Genomic DNA, 18,491 nt, shown 5'->3' on the forward strand with positions numbered 1-18,491 from the left:
GTTTAGGCGCACGTGTCTGCCGGCCCCTGCCGAGGCCTTCTCTGAATGACGCGCTACTGCCTGATCTGCGACATTGCCTTGTATGCTCTATCAGTTATTCGATCTCTAAGTTATTGTTTCTTCTTGTATTGCCAGCGACAGTGGGGTTGGAAGGGGCCGATGGCTTTGCAAGTTTGCATTTCTCATACCGGCCGAGTTTTGTCTTTCCACGATATCAACGCCCGTGTTGAGAGCCTGCGGTCATGGATCGAATCAAATGCCACTATTTCAGCCGCTCACCAGATCTTGATGACCCCTCGAGGCAAGATAGTCAAGAATCTGTCAAATGAGACCCAAGTCTATGTATACGATAAACAATTCCTATCCTCCGAAGCGAGACCACCTTCGAGAGCCGGCATTGAACTCCCACCTCTCTCCGAGCCTCCTTCCTCCCTTGCAGACGAGAATAGCCTGAAAGCATGGCAGGATCTATTCATGGCGAGACGAGGCTGGGCGCTCGAGGCCTTTGAGATAGCCAGGACCGGTGTAGAAGACATCGAAACATGTACAGACGAGGCAACGGTAATTGCTCGGTCCATGAATGTGGCATTGGACAATCTCCGGAATCATGTCAACACCCTGGAGCAGAGATTCGATGAGACACGTCAATGGGCAGAGAGCTATATCCAAGAACTTCGAGATGCGGCCAGAGATTGGGAGGGAAGTGCAGACACCCTTGCAGAGCTACCAGTACGCGAAGATGTCGCCAAAATCCTACGGCGGTCGAATAATCCCGGGCATACTCATTCGGGGACTCCTAGCGGCACGTTATCCGAGCTAATTGATCGTGCTCGGCTACACGCAGCAGCTGAGAGCGTGGAGCAGAGTACTATCGGGTTCGAGGAAAGTCTGCAAGAGCTACGGTCAGACATGGAGAGTCTAAAAAACGATACCAATAACGCAGACACCGGTTCGTCGGAAGTGCCACATTTCGACACCAATGCTCTCTTGGACGAAGCAGAGACTTTGGCTAGGGGTATAAGCGCCGATTACGAACAAGTCATCCAGATGCAAGACAACCCCAAATCCGTCGTCTCGGCATCCAGAAAGGCCGCTGTACATACTCGAGATCTACTGCCAGGGCTGCAGAACCTCGTGGACGAAATTGTGCAAAATCTAAAGTCAGCGTCAGAGGCAAGAAGTGCTGTGTCTCATGATTGGTACTCGACGTTGCAGAGGATATCAAGCTTGCAATCTCGCCTACAAAAATTACAGGTCGCTGTCACAAGTCTGGACTTCAAAGATAACGACAACTATCGACAACTCGAACACCTGTTCCAATTGCCGCTACTCTATGGTACTACCTTAGTTGAGGCGACTCGAAGATCTGAATGGACTGAGCGGATGAGGACAGAAGTTGACGGGCTTCATGATGACTTGTCGCAACAAACAGAGGAAGAACAAAGGCGGCGGAAGAAATGGGCTGCCGCACATGGCGACTTTCTGAACGAAGACATGAATGCCAAAGACGCCTTGATTGATCTGAAAGCATCTGCGCCTCGCAACTCGTGGCCTTTTGTGAACCGCGATGAGGTCTTTGCCTGGATAGATGACCTGCGGGCTTTGGGCATCGATGATGCTGTCCAAGGTATCACACAACGTTTGAAAGATCTTGATGCTCCGGTGCGCAAGCAAAAACCGAAGCCGTTCAAGAATGGAAGCGTGCAGGACCTCTCCCAGAGTGCTGCTCTTCGCAACGGAGACGAGGTGAAGAATTTGCAAGATGAGAAGACGAGACTAGAGGAGAAGCTACGGGCCTCGGACAGCCGTGTACGCAAGTTGGAAGATTTGCTTCATCGCCAGAGTCAGCTCAGCCGACCAACAAGTGGAATGTTTGCACCCGGAAGTGCTGCGGACTTCGAAAGACTCGCGCCGTCGCCCACCCAGTTCAATAGGCAAAGCGATTTGTCAAGGAGATCGTCTGTATCGACACGCCGGCTCTCAAACAATCAAGACGAAAAGTCTATTGCACAGAAAATTGTGGCCTTGGAAGCTCAGATACAAAAGTTGCAGGACGAGGCCCACGAAGAAAGACGATCCAGCACAGAGAGTCGAGACAAGATGCAAGAGGCTGAACTAGTCAAACAAGACTTGATGGCAAATTTCGAAGCACAGAAGCAGGAATTCGAAGAAGAACGACAGCTGCTCGATGATGAAGTCCACAGACTCAAGGTGAAGTTAGAAGAAGCCGAGGACGAACTCGATCGTTTGAACGAGTCTAGAGATCATCTGAGAGTGGAACAAGATCAGCTAGTGGTGAACTTGCGTAATGAGGTAGAGCAGTTGAAGAAGGACGCGGCAGATGACTTGACTCAAGCACTGCGCAGAATTGAATCAGCTCAGAAAGATGCCTCTACCCAACGCGAGCGGGCAGCGACGCTGGAGCGTCAACTGCATCAAGCAAAGGACGAGCGAGCAGCTGCACAAGGACACAACATGACCTTGGCCAACCAGTTGAGAGCTATGGAAGACCAACAGCAAGATCACATTACCATCTTGCAGGGAGCGCACTCCAACCTCTCACCTGCTGGCTCTGCACCAGAAGATCTTCGTCGGCTTGTGAACGCCCTTGAGATATTGTCCGAAGGTGCGGCCATCCACGCTCGCGGCCTTGATGACTCCTTGCAACTTGCAACTGCAGAAAACAAAGCACTGGAAGATAAACTATCGCATGCCGAAGCTCAAATAAAAACAGTGACCGAACAACTTTCTGCTGCTGAAGCACGAGCAGGCGAGCTACGAGAAGATCTGAAGCATGAGAGAAGCAAAATTTCCGCCCTTCGTTCTGAACTAGCAGGCGAACGGGCCGAAATGGACAATTTGCGAGAGAAGTTTGCTGCTGGTGAGACCGGGTCTGATGCACTGAAGCAACAGCTCAAGTCTGAGGAGGAAAAGGTTGCTGAGTTGATGGACCGCAAGACAGATGATGAAAGTGCCATTCAACGTTTGAAGCATGAGATTGAGAGTCTAAAGCACGATTCGCAAACAGCTGCCGAGCGACAAGAAAAATTGAAGAAGCATTTCGACAAGCGAGGCGAGGTGGCCAAGCAGTTGTCGGAACGACTCTTTCACTATCACGACCGCATTGTCCGCATGCTCGAACAGTTTGGCTACTCAGTATCGCGACAGGATGACGTGTTGCATATTCAGCGAGCGTCGAAAGTGAATGCCAGCGTCGTGCTCAGCGGCGGCGAAGGCTCAAGCCCTTTCGCCATGAGACGGACCAGTTCAGGAACCACCCCTGCACAGCACTATTCCGACCCGGCTGATCTGGAAACACTCTACTGGATGTCCGACAGCGACCTCGGCTCTGAGTCTACAAAGTATAGTGGCTTTCTGGCAGCCCTGCAACGCCTCGATATCGATAGCACGATTGACCTCATTACGAAAAGATACAAGGACGTCGAAACCCTGGCCAAGAAGTATCAAAAAGACTCTCGCGCCTATCGTGAGCGCACGCACCGGATCCAAGCAGAAGCGCATGACAAGATTGCATACCGGAGCTTCAAAGAAGGCGATCTAGCTTTGTTCCTGCCTACCCGCAACCAAGCAACCCGGCCCTGGGCGGCCTTCAACGTCGGGGCGCCGCACTACTTTCTCCGAGAGCAAGATGCGCATAAGCTTCAGGCAAGAGATTGGCTGTTAGCTCGGATTACCAAGATTGAAGAACGCATGGTTGATCTGTCCCGCAGTCTTTCGAGCGGCTTGCGTGGCAATGGCTTGTTAGGCGCAGCCGCAGATGACGGTGGTTCTACTAGGTCGATTGATGACGAAAACCCATTTGAGCTTTCCGATGGGCTAAGATGGTACATGATTGACGCCGCTGAGGAAAAGCTTGGTGCTCCAGGTACACCTACTGTGGGCAAGTCGACTGTCACTTCCACCAATGTCGAGGTGAGAGGCCACATGGGCCGGAAAGACCATAAGTCTGGGCTCAACATAGGAGGAACTACAGGACATGCCACAGCCACTATGGTGACTAAGACGTTGACCAAGAGTCTTGACAGTCGACGATCAAGCTCGGGCAGCAAGAAAAGTGTCGACATCAAGGGCAAGCACGATGGTTCAAGCGGCAGAGGAAGCAGTACTAAGGATATCCCTGCGAAAGCTGCACCGCTTGCGCCCATTACAAGTGACACAGATGCCGAACAAGCTCAAAAACCGCGAAAGGACGATACGAATGCGGATGCCGACGACGAGAATGAGAACGAGAATGAGGTTGAAAACGAGCGGCCAGCTCAAGGTGCAGGATCAGGAGACCCAACTGGCACGGCGAGTTTCGTTCGGCAGCCTACTGCGGCAAGCCAAACCGATAGGGAAGATGCACAGGTCTTTGAAGTGGTGAGGAGGGATCTCTTGCTTGGCCCGTGATGGGCGTGCACAGGTCGGCTGATGACAAAGTTACAGACTGGCGCTGGGCAATCTGCACCAGCGATCAAAACCATCCCTTCAGACTATGCAGAGACCGGCCTGGAATGTGTCCAGCATTCCCGGCCTGTCAACCCGTCTGTTCAACCTGCGACCAGACGGACAGCATCCGGAAATTCGCCTTCGATCTCGAGAAATGCATCGCAATCTCCCCTGAGGCACAAAGCTCAGACACCAGTTGCAAGTCCAGCGAAGAGCAAGCCATCGCCGGGCAAGGGAAGGCCTTGGGATAAACTGTTCAACGTGGAATATCGCTCCTGACCGTCGCAGCTGATTGACATAGAGGTCAAGACCAGAGACCAATGCAAACGGGAGCAATTATACGCATAGCCTTCAGTTGATGAAGGCTTAAGGGCACACGTGGGGCACAATCGGCCATCACATAGTTCTGCCGTAACTCACGTGACAGTTTGCTGCTGTACCTATTGACACCGTCTGAAATCATAATTTTGTACGGAGTAGTTTGCAGATGGTGGCAAAGGTACTAGGCGAGATACCACTGGAAAATGACCAAGTCCAAAGGCGAGTGTGGTTACGTAGCACGGACATGGCGAGCTAGTTACCTGCCGTGCCAGCATTGGCTGCAAGTCCTGACCTCAATGCAAGCCTGCAAGGGCGCGATCATGAGACGTTGCGCAGCACCGAGGCACCTTGCAACAAATTGTGGATATGTGGCACAATGGCGTCAGAGCTATACAGAAAGTGATAGGCTAGATATCAACAAGATCATGCAGGTATGAAGATAGAGTTGAGATGCACGCTCGGTCCATTGCGGTCGACGAGGAAATGATAAGAGGGGATTCGTAGGCTTTTGACGAAGGCACTAGTGAGCAGGGGCAGAGCAAGAACTCGAATGGGTGCGGACGAGGTGACGGGGTTGTGTACTACTAGCACAGTAGGAGTAGAAGCCTGAAGGAGTCAATGGTCAAGTACAGGGCCCAGTGCAGAGCTAATGGCTGATGATGGAGTGGGCATTACACACTATGGTAACAATATGCGAGCTGAGTGGCTGCACAAGTGAAGCGAGAGGAGAAGTGAAGGGTAAGCTGAAGCGGGTGGAAGAAGGAAATGTAAGGAAGCGACAGCTGAAGACTCGCTTGGCAGGTTTGTGGTGGTACTCATGATGGGTGGTGAATTGAGAGAGATGCGTGTGAAGGAAAGATGGGATGTGAATGGTTGTAGGCGAGGAAAAGAGTGGGTGAGGAGGAAGATGGCAGAGAGAAAAGCGTGTGGGAAGGATGGGAAGGATGGGAAGGATAAGGAGGAGGGCGCATTGGGCAGAGAGTGAGAGTGAGAGGAAGAGGAAGAGGGAGAGGGAGAGGAGGTGGAGGAGAGGAGAGAGGGAGAGAGCGAGAGAGGGAGAGCGAGAGAGGGAGCCAGAGAGAAGAGCACCAACAAGCGCAAGGGGAAGCAACAAACACGCAACGACTCATCCGATTCAGCGACTCAGCGATGAGGATCAGACGGCAAGTGACTGATGCCACAGTCAGATCAATCAAGTCGCTTTGCCCAATGCCTGGTAGTTGATCCGGCGCCGCAGGGAAGACCAAGGGGAGATGATGGGAGAAGGGAGCTCAGCTGCCCGCCCGCCATTTTTGCCCTGCTCTGCCTGCTCTCCTCTCCCTCCCATTTTACTACTACAGCTTCTCTCACCAAAGAATCCTCCCATACAATTTTGCGCTGTACTGTACAGTGCCAGTCTTTCGTCGCCTGCGTTACCACTACATACTGTAAGTACTCTCCTCTCTACCATTTTTCCCACCTTTCCCTCGACACCACCACATCTCTTTCTCCGTTGTTTCTCTTCAAACTCCGATCAAAAATGACCTTCTCGTCATCAATCTACCCTGTTGGCTGCCTTGCCCGACCTCAGCGTCGCCGTCGCCGTTGCCATCGCCGCATCCTCACGACTCGCTAACAATCACCACCGCAGTCGACACCACTCACCTCACCTTTTTGACGCGTTTTCCTCTCCTAGGTGGGTCGATTCACTCCTGCGCTCTTCCACTGTCATCCGAAAACACGCGTTTTGAGGCGTGAATGCATCCTTGTTCCAACTGTGCCTGTTCCTTTCCATTGCGCAAACAGTCCTATCAGCGACGGCATCACTGCGCTTTCACTGGCGACATCACAAAGTCTCTGTGCAACAAATCCCACCTTCACTCTTCTACACATCCTCCAATTGCTTCATCATTCTTCGCGAAACCTCAATCACCTGCCTCCGTTCATCCAACAACCATAGCAAGCATTCAACTAACAAGCCTCAAGGAACGCAGAACAAATACAGCTTCTCGTCTCGACATCAGCTCACCATCAAAATGCCTAAAGCAACCGCCAAAGCCACCTCCAAGGCTAAGAGTACTCGAGGTGACAAGAAGAAGAAGGGTTGGTGGACACACCAGATCTCCTCAGCACATCTCAGCTGACCATCATAGACCCCAACGCTCCCAAGCGCGGCCTCTCTGCATACATGTTCTTTGCCAATGAGCAACGTGAGAATGTCCGTGAGGAAAACCCAGGCATCAGCTTCGGTACGCATTCTCTCTGCAATCAAACAACACAGCCATACTGATCCGCCTTCACAGGTCAAGTCGGCAAAGTCCTTGGTGATAGGTGGAAGGCTCTTAGTGAGAAGCAGCGTGAGCCATACGAGAAGAAGGCTGCCACCGACAAGAAGCGTTACGAAGACGAGAAGGCCAAGTACAATGTGAGTAGCTGTTCATCACCCTCCCCATCAGAGGATTGACTGGTTCCTAGGCCGCTGCCAGTGATGAGGATGAGGACTAAACAAGTCATCGTCTCCGGACGTTGACCGATTTCAGTCATCTTTCTTTACTCTGGTTATGTGTTTACTCGCAATGAACGGATGGGTGGCAGGGGTTCTGGAGTCTGCAGTGTCGACAGGAATCATGGGCTTTCACGGACAATGCATGGGAATAGCATCGAGCACGAGCTTCAGCTCAACGAACTAATCATCATCATCGTGCCCACAGAGTTATCCTGTATGTCACGGTGAATTGAGCTGCAATAACACAAGATGTGACTTGGCATGACATGCTACTTGCTGTATACTAGCTCTTCTATCAATGCAATGTCTCGCATAATCCTGCTTTATTCCTTGCGTGAGGAGCCATCGACCTTGGCCAACGTAGATGAGATCAAGCTAGTTGCTCGAAAGGCTGGCCGACGCGTTGTGTTTGACGCGTCTCGAACCAAGTGTGAAGGTGCCTAGGTAAGACTGGCAGATACATATTGTATCCTCCCCTAGGAGCCCATGGCCAGCTATATCTCGTCATTAGAAGTGCTTCGCTCATGTCACACAGTCGGGTGCGTTCGTGTCACAGCCGAATCCTTCATTACTTCTGGCCCCCGTTGGCCTTCGGCTTGGCCGCTCTTGCCTCAGGCATCAACAAGGCGCAGGGCTGGGTTCCTCTGAACCTTTAAAGGTCGCAAACCTCTTTGTTCCTCCTAGATTCCTTTTATCACAGACGCGATCTGAACGTCTTGCAGCGCAGGCCTGCGGCGACTCGTCTCGTGGCCAACAACGGCCAGCATCCAGCAATCGCTATTCTGCCTAAGATGTCGAAACTCGCATCAAGAGAGTATGTTGCACGAGGTACCTGCACAGTTTCCAATGATGATTTCCTTGGTCTCCAGCACGGCGGCCTCGAAACCAGCCGGTTAGTTGCCATGCAGCCCAGGTAGGTGACATTGTCCAGGTGGAAGAACACGTCGACGTGTTCCAGAGGTTCCGCTTCCATGGGCGTCATTTCCAGTAAGCACTGGAAGCCCAGACGAGCCCAGGATCAGGCAGCAATGGCCTGCAGCATGACGCTATGCTATCTCTTATTGATCCCAACAACCCAACCGTACGTGTCGGCAATCTCTCTCGACAACGCCTGCTCTCGTCCAAAAAATCTGTTCTTTTGGGGCCAGCGTCATTTAAAGCTGGTACAAATCGTGACCGGGACGAGTCGTGAGCTTGTGTTGCAATGCTCCATGTCAAGGGTTAGCGGCGACAAATCGGCGTCGTCTTGGGCCCTATTAGACCATGCAGCAGCGCTGCCAACCGTCGATTTCACCTGTTGTCTGCTTGACACGTCAAACCACCCGCATAAGGGTTCGCCTCCGCGCGTATTACAGAATCACCAATACCGGCCGCTCGTGATCCTGGACCGAAGCCAGCTCAGCACCAAAAGAAGAGCCTCATCGCCATTACATTTCCGGGTCAAGCAGGATTGTCCCCATCTTCACCGCAACATCATCATACGTTATGCATGGATCTACTACTCGCGGAGGAGGCCGGACGGGCCCTGGATATTGCTGAAATCCTCAGCACCGTCAGGAAATTTGACCAGGACCATGTGCAGCCCATTACCTTGGCCATCACGGGACTGAATGATCTCAGCTGGGCGCTTCGAGAGCTCAACGACCAAATTGACCTCGCTGGAAGTGCTGTCACCCGATCTTTCGCGGACGACCTTGCACTTCTTCAAAACAGCATCGCTTTCACACTGCAGGATGTCTGGCACATACTGGGCAAAATTCCTCCCGATGGGCCCAGGATCGACTACCGCAATGCCTGGAAAGAGGTTACACGGTATTGTCACGGCATGGGCCAACAGACCCTCGACATGCGGTTGTCGACCTATAAATTGTTCACCTTTGGGTTATGCAGGGTGTTGAAGAGGTAGGACAGTGCCTTTGATGCGGTATCGTCGTGCTCAGCAATCTTTGGTTAGACAATCCTATAGTCGACGACAAATTGACGACCTCCGCCACGAGATCAACGACCTGCAATCGCTACAGCGCAGTAATAGACGTTTGATAGCGGCCACAGAGACATTCGCAAACCTCTCTTTGGTGCCAGTCCAGCAGACAGGTACATTTATCCGTTTGGGTAGAGAAGTGATCGGGGTGCTGATGGTCCGGTAGTCATACGACAACCCAAATCACAAGTACGAGTGAGACCGATGTCGCCTACATCATCACACGATAGCTACGAAACCCTTCAGCACCAGGCGGTACCCAGTCCGCCGCCCTTGTCTCCTACCACCACCTTCTCCACGATTAGCCATGTGTCTAGCGCGGATGCAGACATTGGACATTGGGCCACCACCATCTTCAACGACCTTCCCACCACAATGCTCGAAGATGATCCTGAAGTGTAGCGTTCTCCCATTCTTCTGTTCTCAGCCGCTAAATTGTATGGTGCAGGTCGCGCTGCTTTGGAGACAGCGCAGGGAAAAGCCGAAGCCTGCCAGATACTGAATTCGAACGGATCCTGCAGATGTAAGGGAGATACAGTCGGTGACATTGTGGGCCTGCTGAATTGACATGGCATAGGAAATACCCTGGTGGACTTCGAACCAAGTTTTACTGGCGGCCACGAGATTACCGTTGCAAGATCGTCTGTGAATGGCCAGATGGCCGTCGAGGCATACGATGGTCGTGCTTACCGCTCAATGAATTGCATATTCGGCGAGCTGGGCCGTTCCTCTATCTTTGTCGTCCCACTGTCACTGCCCCAAGTACTTGCTGGACTAGTCTCAAGTTCACTTCGTATGAGTGTAAGAGCAGCCATCACGGGATGATCGGAGAAGCTAAGCTGATGTGCTCAGGGCTGGTGATTTTTCACTGTACCTTCCTCTCGCTCCGATCCCATGACAGCGCGACGCATGTTGACAATGCTCTTGACCATTGTTTGAAAGGGGAGACCAGCAATTTTGCCGGGTGAGATATGTGTATGTGGATGGTATTTATTCACGCTGACGGCCGGACATAGCGCAATTCGGGATAGCGGCTTCAAGCATGCTTTGCGGCTGTATCGGGACAAAGCAACGGATGGGCTTCGACTTGAGGCGTCCGTCTTGGAGGGCGACATGCAGCAGTACGTCGAGTGAAGTACCCAAACATGGCAAGCTAATTGTCCCAGCAGCTGCCCCATCTGGACAGCATTCATTACGCACCACGTTACTTCTCCTACCTGGCTTCGACGGGCCAAGAACAGTTCTGTTGTTTACCTGGCCCAACTTCAGCGACATGTTTTTTCTTCAAAATATACGCCTCACGTGGCGGCTAATGGGGAACACTTTCTTGATTTTGAGTTAATCAGAGGTACGTCCTACCCGGTTGAGACATGTGGCCTGGCTGACCTGCCGCAGATGCCGAGGACTTTGTGAAAACGATCGAAGACTTTAGCGACGAGTACCGGGGTGTCAGAGCAACACCATGAGCGACAACAAGGTCTTTTACGACTTGACGATTGAAACGACCAATGACGAGGACGACGGGGCGGAAAAATGGTTAATGATTGATCACAGCGTGGAGAGGCTTAGTCCTTGGATACCCTTTGTGCGTTTCGTTCTTGACGTGTCTTCTCAGCTCCGTTTCTTGCTTGAATTTTTGGATGGTCGGTTTGGGCAGAGCGAGCGCTACAGACGTGATTCGATCAGACAGACGCTTCTCGATGTCTTGGATGGGCCTAGAATTTTGGCGCCAGGTCCGGAATTGACAACTAGGTTGTTGATACTCAAAAGCTGCGCAAGAAGCCATAAGCCACATGATGTAGATTTCTCGGTCACCTCTCAGGCTGACGGGTATCTACCTAGGTACCTGACCTTAGGTAGGTTACGAGAGTTGACGAGGTCGCCTGTTCGGGGCTGTCGTAGCCGGGCTCCCTGGAAGGCGAATGCTTATCGGTCAAGTGTCCGCTCATCTCCATCTATCGTCGTCTCTCCGCAACATCCACCTACATCCACCTCTTCACCGGCCGCTTTCCGCCTATCGCACGACCATCATCCGTTTCTTCTTCGCGTCATTTCGTACCGGCTACCATTAACCACTTTTTGTACAGACGGAACGGGACCCTCATCTCCAATTCCAGACACAACACTAGTCGGTCGGACGCAGAGAAGATGATTTCTGTTCCTTTTCACCTTTCCGCTGCTCGTCAGTGTCCAACACGGAGCCAGACTCCTTCATGGCGCTGTCGGGCGAGGAAGCAGCGAACCTTGACAAGGTAGCCATCGAGCTGGCACCTCCAGTGGAGGACCCTGCTAGTCAAGATGGCGACTCGAAGCCGAAAAGGACTTTATGGCAGAAGGTGTACGCTTGTCTAACCTACGTGCCACCAAGATGTCGGTATGACCCAGACAAACCCTTCCAGTTCTCCATGGGCTTGAATCTGCTATTTGGTAAGGAGGCGGCCTACTCCCATCACACCGGGACTATTCTGACAGCTGTTCTCCAGCATTCGCAGGCTGTTTTACAGTAGCCAACCTTTACTACAACCACCCCATCCTCAACCTCCTAGCAGACGACTTCCACGTTACCGATGAAGAATCTTCTTACATTCCGACCCTCGCACAGGCAGGGTACGCAGGAGGACTGTTGTTTCTATGTCCATTGGGGGATCTGCTCAAGAGGAGGCCGTTTACACTCTGGCTCGTCTGGTTCACAGCTACGTTATGGTATCTACATCTGTGCTTTCCGCGGGCAAGATTGTGAGACTGACACTCAAGCTAGGGTTGGGCTCTGCGTGACGAACTCATTCGCCGCATTCGGAGCCATAACCTTCATCACAAGCGTTAGCACAGTCACCCCGCAACTCATGCTCCCTCTGGTCGGCGAGATGGCGCCTCCTCATCGACGCGCGACTGCCTTATCGGTGGTCGTCTCCGGTATGCTACTCGGCATGCTCTGCGCTCGCCTCCTCGCCGGCGTGGTCGCGCAATTCATCGGCTGGCGGTATATATACTGGATATCTTTTGCCTTGCAATATCTCATTCTTATCCTGCTGTATTTCTTCATGCCCGACTATCCGTCAACGAACCCCGACGAGAAGGTGCTCAAGAAATACCCGTTTCTACTGTGGGATATTCTCAAACTTGTCGCCAAATACCCTGTCCTTGTCCAAGCATGCCTGGTCGGCCTCTTCACGGCGACAACATTCACTAGCTTCTGGACGACACTGACATTCCTGCTCGCCGGGTCGCCGTACCACTACAATTCGCTGGTCATTGGGCTGTTCGCGCTCATTGGCATCGGGAGCATGACGTGGGCGCCCATCTTCGCGCGGACTTTCATGGAGAGTCACCAGCCGTTGTTGTCGGTGATCATTGGCGAGTTGATCTGTCTGACCGGCGTTGTGGTGGGCACGTATACAGGCAAGACCACAGTTGCCGGACCGATTATCCAGGCGATTGGGATCGATATCGGGTTGCAGACGAGTCAGATTGCAAATCGAACCGCAATCTATGCTGTGGCGCCCAAGGCGAGGAATAGGGTCAATACGGCATATATGGTCAGTGTTTTCGTGGGCCAGTTGATAGGCACGGCGGTGGGGAATCACCTTTATGCGCGGGGAGGATGGGTTGTGTCTGGATCAGCGAGTGTAGGATTCGTGTCGATTGCACTTGTGGTGTGCTTTTTGAGGGGGCCGCATGAGAAAGGCTGGGTTGGGTGGAAAGGAGGGTATGATATGAGAAGGATAGTGCCGAAGAAGCCTGTCAAGAAGGACGAGGAGACGGGGCAGCAGCCGCAGCCGCAGCCAATGGCTCAGGAAGAAGATCACGCAAAAGAGGAAGAAACGAAAGGCGAGTTGGGTGGAGAAAAGGAGGGTGGTGCGAAGGGGGATACTGCGACGTCCTCGCAGCAGACTCTCAGCCAGGATATACACGAAGGGAAGGGTTGATGTTACGGCGAATTGTTGGCGATTCTTCCTCAGCCAACGGCAACTCCGTCACGGTGCCCAGCATCACTCCTTACAAGTCCGCTCCTATTCGACGTGGAATGAACCTTGGCCAGCAGTACTTCAGGCTGTGATGGGGCTTCACAGGAGCTCGACTTATAGAGCCTCGCGGAGGCCCTGAATGCGCTGGACAAAGCACCGTCGCCGTCAGCATGACCGTGCCATCTGCAGCCACTGAACCAGGGGGCCGGCCCAGGCTCACATCTGGAAGCCACCACCACATGTCTTATCAACATATCTTCAAAGTCGGAGGGTGGCCTGGTGGCTTTTTCACTACATCTGAACAATGAAATCGCATGTTACTGACCGACGTTGCCCCAGAATATCTGGAAAGATCGGGGTCGGATATTCGAAAATGGAGTTTGCCCCTTTTCTGAAGCATTGTTTTCCCACAGCCTTTCCGCATTCCTGACCGGGTCGCGTTGGAATTCCACGGTCCATGGCTGACACCACACCTCGAGATGGATATACTGTACTGTTTTGCGCGTCTACTCATGACTGTTAGTCTGTCAGGGTTTTGCCGATCATGGCTGTTCATTCATATGGGTTCAAATGCGCAGGTTGTTCTTTTCTTCTTGCATGTCTTTTGTGGTTCCCATATGCTTCGGCTCAAACAAGCTCGGTCTATCAATTAGACTCAGAATATTCGGGAACAAACTTCTTCGATGGCTGGGACTTTTATACGGTTTGGAATATCGCCCAGAGGCAATTGCAAGTGCTGACGGCCTTAGGGAGGCGATCCCACTGGAGGTTTCGTTACGTGAGTTGGGTGACCGCTATGGGGTTATCGGGCTCTCTGACACGCAGAAGGTACTACAGCCGCTCGTCTGCGCAACAGGCTGGCATGATCAATTCTAGCGCCTCTCAACCTAGCTACATCGGCTCGGACTATACGACTCTCATCGGTTCTACCTCAGCAGCAGGCAGACCCAGCGTGAGAATCTCAACTAAAAGATCATGGACCCATGGATTGTTTATTGGAGATTTCAATCATTCCCCGGCTGGGATCTGTGGAACGTGGCCAGCGTGTGAGTGCCACGTATCGTGCGCGGAACCATGATGCTGAAGCACAACAGTTTGGACCCTCGGACCGAATTGGCCATACAATGGAGAAATTGATATCATGGAAGGCGCAAACATGAATATGTACAACGGGATGACATTACATGCGTAAGAATTAAGCCTTGCCCACGAAGGGATGATGCTAATACTTCCAGCGCGCCGAACTGCACAATCGCGGGAGATAGCAGATCCATGTCGGGACAACTACAAACTAACAACTGCGCATACTATGTGAGTCTCGTACTCATCCTGCTTGAAGCTGCTGACGCTAAGGAACCATAGCCTGGCTACAACGTTGGCTGTAGCATAAGTGATCGACGGGGCCCCAGCTACGGTGCAAGCTTCAATGCGCAGGGCGGTGGTGTTTATGCCATGCAATGGACATCCGACTACATTCGTGTCTGGTTCTTTGCTCGAGGCACCATTCCTTCAGACATCACCAACCAAGCGCCCAACCCTTCCTCGTGGGGTCTGCCAGCTGCCGAATTCCAGGGTTCTTGTGTGATCGATCAAAAATTCCAGGCGCACAAGATTATCATGAACAATGCATTTTGCGGCGAATATGCTGGAGCAGCAAGTGTGTGGAATTCCTCTACGAATTCTTGCGCTGCGTCAACCAATTATTCGACTTGCAATGGTTATGTGGCTGGACAACCCGCTGCCTTTCAGAATGCGTGCGTCGAATGCTTCCGATTCGTGGTTCTTATTGACACTGCCGCAGATACTGGAGCATCAAGTCAGTCCGAGTCTATCAACTTGCAGATTCAAGTTCGAATGCTACCTCGTCTCCATACATTGCCAGCTTACAGCCCACGTCAACGATTAGTAGTACAAGTTCGGCACCAACACCGACGCCCACGACATCACTTTGCCCCGGATATAACTTTACCGTCGTCCAATCCGGCGCATTCAAGTACGAAATCGAATGCGGTGTCAACCCTGGGGGGTCTGACCTTGGTGCCCCGTACTCAGGATACCCAGTCAATTCCTTTGAGGACTGTGTTGGCGGATGCAGCTACTGGAACGCCAACGTTACTGCTAATATATGCGGCGCCGTGGCATACCAGATCAGCAATAAAGCTTGCTATTGGAAACGATCTGCTGGAAGTACCCCTCTCAACCCGGCGTTTAATGGTGCTCGACTTATTTACTACGCCTATCCGCAGGTTACTGATGATCCAAGGAGTCAGACTACTACGACGAGCAGTAGTGGAACCTATGTGCAGACGGTTGCGACGGCGAACACATACGTCAATCCTTCGGTCGCATCGACTACCAGCTACTCGTTGGTAAGTGAGACTCCAGCATCGTCGTTGACCGATGGTGTGGGTATGGGCGGTGATGGGACGACGACTTCGAGTTCCTTGCCCTCGTCTTCAACATCGATTTCGAGTTCTATGTCGAGCACGCCGAGCACAGGGTCGTCGACTACATCGAATACTCCGACAACATCGCTCAGTCTGACTACGACCTCTTTCGCGACCACGACATCGTCATCAGCAAGCAGAAGCACAGCCAGTCAATCTTCACCAACGAGTTCGAGTACGAGCACGACCAGCAGAAGTTCATCAACGCAGTCTACGCCCACGCCAGGTCAATCATCGATTGTGTCCACGCCAAATCTCGGGTCGCAAGCGACTACGACGGTCCAACCGAGTAATCCCACGTCCCTGTCCATAACATCAAGCCCTGCCACTTCCATGATGGCTAGTTCAACAACCACATCTGCGGTCTTCCCCTCCTCGTCAACGTCAGGACTGCCTCATTCCTCCACGACACCTGGTCAGACCACATTGACATCGTCACAAACGACAGCCCACTCCAGCACGAGCAGTGCAGCTTCCACTCAGCCTCCAACCTCGACCCAGCATTCGTCCGCTCCATCAACAACGCTTTCCGCTCCAATTCTAGCCTCAAGCGGGACCTCTTCATCACTGGCGACGCAAACTTCAAGTTCGCGTCCGCTACAGTCCTCGAGTATCCGTACCACGTCGGCGATTGGTCCGATATTCGGTTCAAGCAGCGTTACTGCATCGTCCACCCTTGGTACTCCCTCGACGTCGCTGTCTTTGGTCGCCCGTTCAACGACCACTCGATTAATATCCCCATCAACAACGACCACTTCTTTAGCAACGGACGCCAGCGGCAGCACCACTATAACGACTCGATCTCCTCAGCAACCTACAACAGCTTCCGTCTCGACGTCTCAGATCATCTCGACACGTCCACCTTCTTCGCCCACAACGTCTGTTTTCGAGTCTCCCACGACAAGCCCGGCCCTTCCAGGTCCGACGCATGTCGCTTCTTTCGAGTACGCAGGTTGTCTCGGCCCCATCCCCGACTCTCCTTTCGCAGACTCGTTTATCCTCGTCGAAACCTCGGTGAGCATGTCCATTGAGGAGTGTATCTCGGATTGTTCCGGGCAGAATTACGCAGGTCTTTTCGATGCGTACGTCTCATCCCAATTTTCGTATCTGTACTTGCGATCACCCAAAACCCCCCTCATGCCGTTTCACCATACCCTACACCTCTGCAGTTCTTCTGGGCCGACATGATACTGCTCAAGACTCTCTTTAGGCTCATCTCAGCACGCCGAACTCCTGCTTTCGCCACCGCAAATCTCTCTGATCAAGTCTGAGAAGCTAATAAAATCCCAGAGAATGCTTCTGCTCCTCTTTCAATGGCACGCCATCTGATTCGGATTGTGTCACGTATCCCGACTCGGCATGCAACGTTCCTTGTCCAGGAGACGCCGCCCAAAAATGTGGTGGTATCGCCGAACTACCTTCGCGCTTTGCAAAACGACAATTCTCTGGTGGTGACAATGTCGTGGTATTGATCACGACGTATAATAACACGTTGGCTAATGTCGATCCGGGCGGCTTGAGTACAGCGTCGACTTCTTCCACAACACTGGCGCCGTCTTTGTCGAGTTCAACTTCGACTTCGCCGCCGCTGCCGCCGCCGTCTACGACGTCCACTGCAGCAATGGAATCGACGAGTTCAACAACAGCATCCGCTCCAACGCAAATCGACAGCCCGATATTAGCATCCACAACGCCAACCGCAAGTTCGCATATTATTTCGAGTTCGACCTTGCCTTTGACGAGCTCATCAAACGCAGGATTGACACTCTCGCCGACGACGATCTCAACAACATACACCACCGTCTGTGCGTCTCATCTGTATACTTGCCCCACACCCACAGCAACGCATCTCACAACCACGGTCGTTGCATTGCACTGCGGATGTCAGGATATGCTGGGGCCAAGCGTGCCCATGACTATAACCACGACCGTCGTGCTTGTGCCGTGTCCCTCCTCCGAGGAGTATCCTTATCCGCCTCACCTTAATGTGGCCGGAGGTGAAGGTGACGCCGGGGAGGTGCCGCCAGTGAGCATGACACTGACAACGACGACTCTCACCGTCCCTTGTACAGAGTCGATATCCTCGATGGCGAGTGACGTGCAGAGATGGTATGCTTCCGCTTCCGCTTCTGCTGCTGCTGCTGCTGCTGCTGCCACTGCTACTCCCATCCCCAATGCCAACGCAGACAGCCAAACCCCAACCAATGGCGATAATACCGGGTCCGATTCGAATCCCAATCCTGTGGCGGGTCCGGGCCCGGTCCCGGGTCCAGGAGAGTCAGCAGGCCAAGGACCAAGACCAGGACAAAGACAAGGACAAAACCAAGAACAACCACACCCCTACCAACCATACTCATTCCCCATCTCCTTCCCCATGACGACTGCAGCCCCACCAGCGACACCGGCACCGGCATCACTGCCATCGCCATCGCCATCGCCAACGCCATCGACGACGGTGACATTGACACTCACCATCGCGCCCGTCGCTTTCAACACTACTAGTACTAGCACAAACTCATCCACCGGAGCACTGGTCGACGCGCAAGGTAATGCCAATGCTAGCATGCATGTCGGTGTCGTGCCGACGACAAGGATCTCGAGCGGTAACGGTAACGGTAACGGTAATGGAGAACCTGCGCGTTCGGGCGGTACACGACTTCTTCTTCCACCCATGGCCGTATCCAGATTGACGGGTCTTTCGGCCTTAGGATCAGGCTTGGTTGTGGCGTCGTTGACGACTTTTGGATTCTTGTTGTCGTTCCTCATGGGCTAAAGGGTAACCCCTAGCGTGGCCTAAGTTAGGAGGGGTGTACCTCGTTCCATGCTCAATTCATCGTTTGAAT

The 18,491-nt window shown here is 52.7% G+C and overlaps 5 protein-coding genes across 5 annotated transcripts; all 5 read left to right on the forward strand.

Moving 5' to 3' along the window:
- Window positions 1-96: 96 nt before the first annotated feature.
- On the forward strand, window positions 97-5,078 carry PV05_08805 (uncharacterized protein). Its single transcript, XM_013458345.1, has 2 exons — window positions 97-4,380; window positions 4,447-5,078. The coding sequence occupies exons 1-2, from the start codon at window positions 160-162 to the stop codon at window positions 4,726-4,728; spliced, it is 4,503 nt and encodes a 1,500-aa protein (XP_013313799.1). The 5' UTR covers window positions 97-159; the 3' UTR covers window positions 4,729-5,078.
- Window positions 5,079-5,239: 161 nt separating this feature from the next.
- PV05_08806 (non-histone chromosomal protein 6) lies at window positions 5,240-7,571 on the forward strand. The gene is made up of 6 exons (XM_013458346.1): window positions 5,240-6,197; window positions 6,401-6,445; window positions 6,736-6,852; window positions 6,903-6,998; window positions 7,053-7,174; window positions 7,225-7,571. Exons 1-6 carry the CDS (start codon window positions 5,945-5,947, stop codon window positions 7,252-7,254), a joined length of 663 nt encoding a protein of 220 aa, XP_013313800.1. The 5' UTR covers window positions 5,240-5,944; the 3' UTR covers window positions 7,255-7,571.
- A 1,173-nt stretch (window positions 7,572-8,744) lies between these two features.
- Window positions 8,745-11,179, forward strand: PV05_08807 (uncharacterized protein; the record flags this gene model as incomplete). The annotated part of the gene is made up of 9 exons (XM_013458347.1): window positions 8,745-9,157; window positions 9,210-9,349; window positions 9,403-9,634; window positions 9,685-9,759; window positions 9,814-10,037; window positions 10,089-10,200; window positions 10,253-10,357; window positions 10,406-10,584; window positions 10,632-11,179. 9 exons carry the CDS (start codon window positions 8,745-8,747, stop codon window positions 10,700-10,702), a joined length of 1,551 nt encoding a protein of 516 aa, XP_013313801.1. The 3' UTR covers window positions 10,703-11,179.
- A 270-nt stretch (window positions 11,180-11,449) lies between these two features.
- On the forward strand, window positions 11,450-13,162 carry PV05_08808 (uncharacterized protein; the record flags this gene model as incomplete). Its single annotated transcript, XM_013458348.1, has 3 exons — window positions 11,450-11,663; window positions 11,720-11,939; window positions 11,995-13,162. 3 exons carry the CDS (start codon window positions 11,450-11,452, stop codon window positions 13,160-13,162), a joined length of 1,602 nt encoding a protein of 533 aa, XP_013313802.1.
- A 583-nt stretch (window positions 13,163-13,745) lies between these two features.
- PV05_08809 (uncharacterized protein) lies at window positions 13,746-18,421 on the forward strand (the record flags this gene model as incomplete). Its single annotated transcript, XM_013458349.1, has 8 exons — window positions 13,746-13,904; window positions 13,951-13,979; window positions 14,030-14,247; window positions 14,296-14,389; window positions 14,437-14,512; window positions 14,564-14,955; window positions 15,003-16,730; window positions 16,939-18,421. 8 exons carry the CDS (start codon window positions 13,746-13,748, stop codon window positions 18,419-18,421), a joined length of 4,179 nt encoding a protein of 1,392 aa, XP_013313803.1.
- Window positions 18,422-18,491: the final 70 nt, after the last annotated feature.

The sequence above is a fragment of the Exophiala xenobiotica genome (assembly GCF_000835505.1).
Source record: "Exophiala xenobiotica strain CBS 118157 unplaced genomic scaffold supercont1.5, whole genome shotgun sequence".
Classification (NCBI taxonomy): Eukaryota; Fungi; Ascomycota; class Eurotiomycetes; order Chaetothyriales; family Herpotrichiellaceae; genus Exophiala; species Exophiala xenobiotica.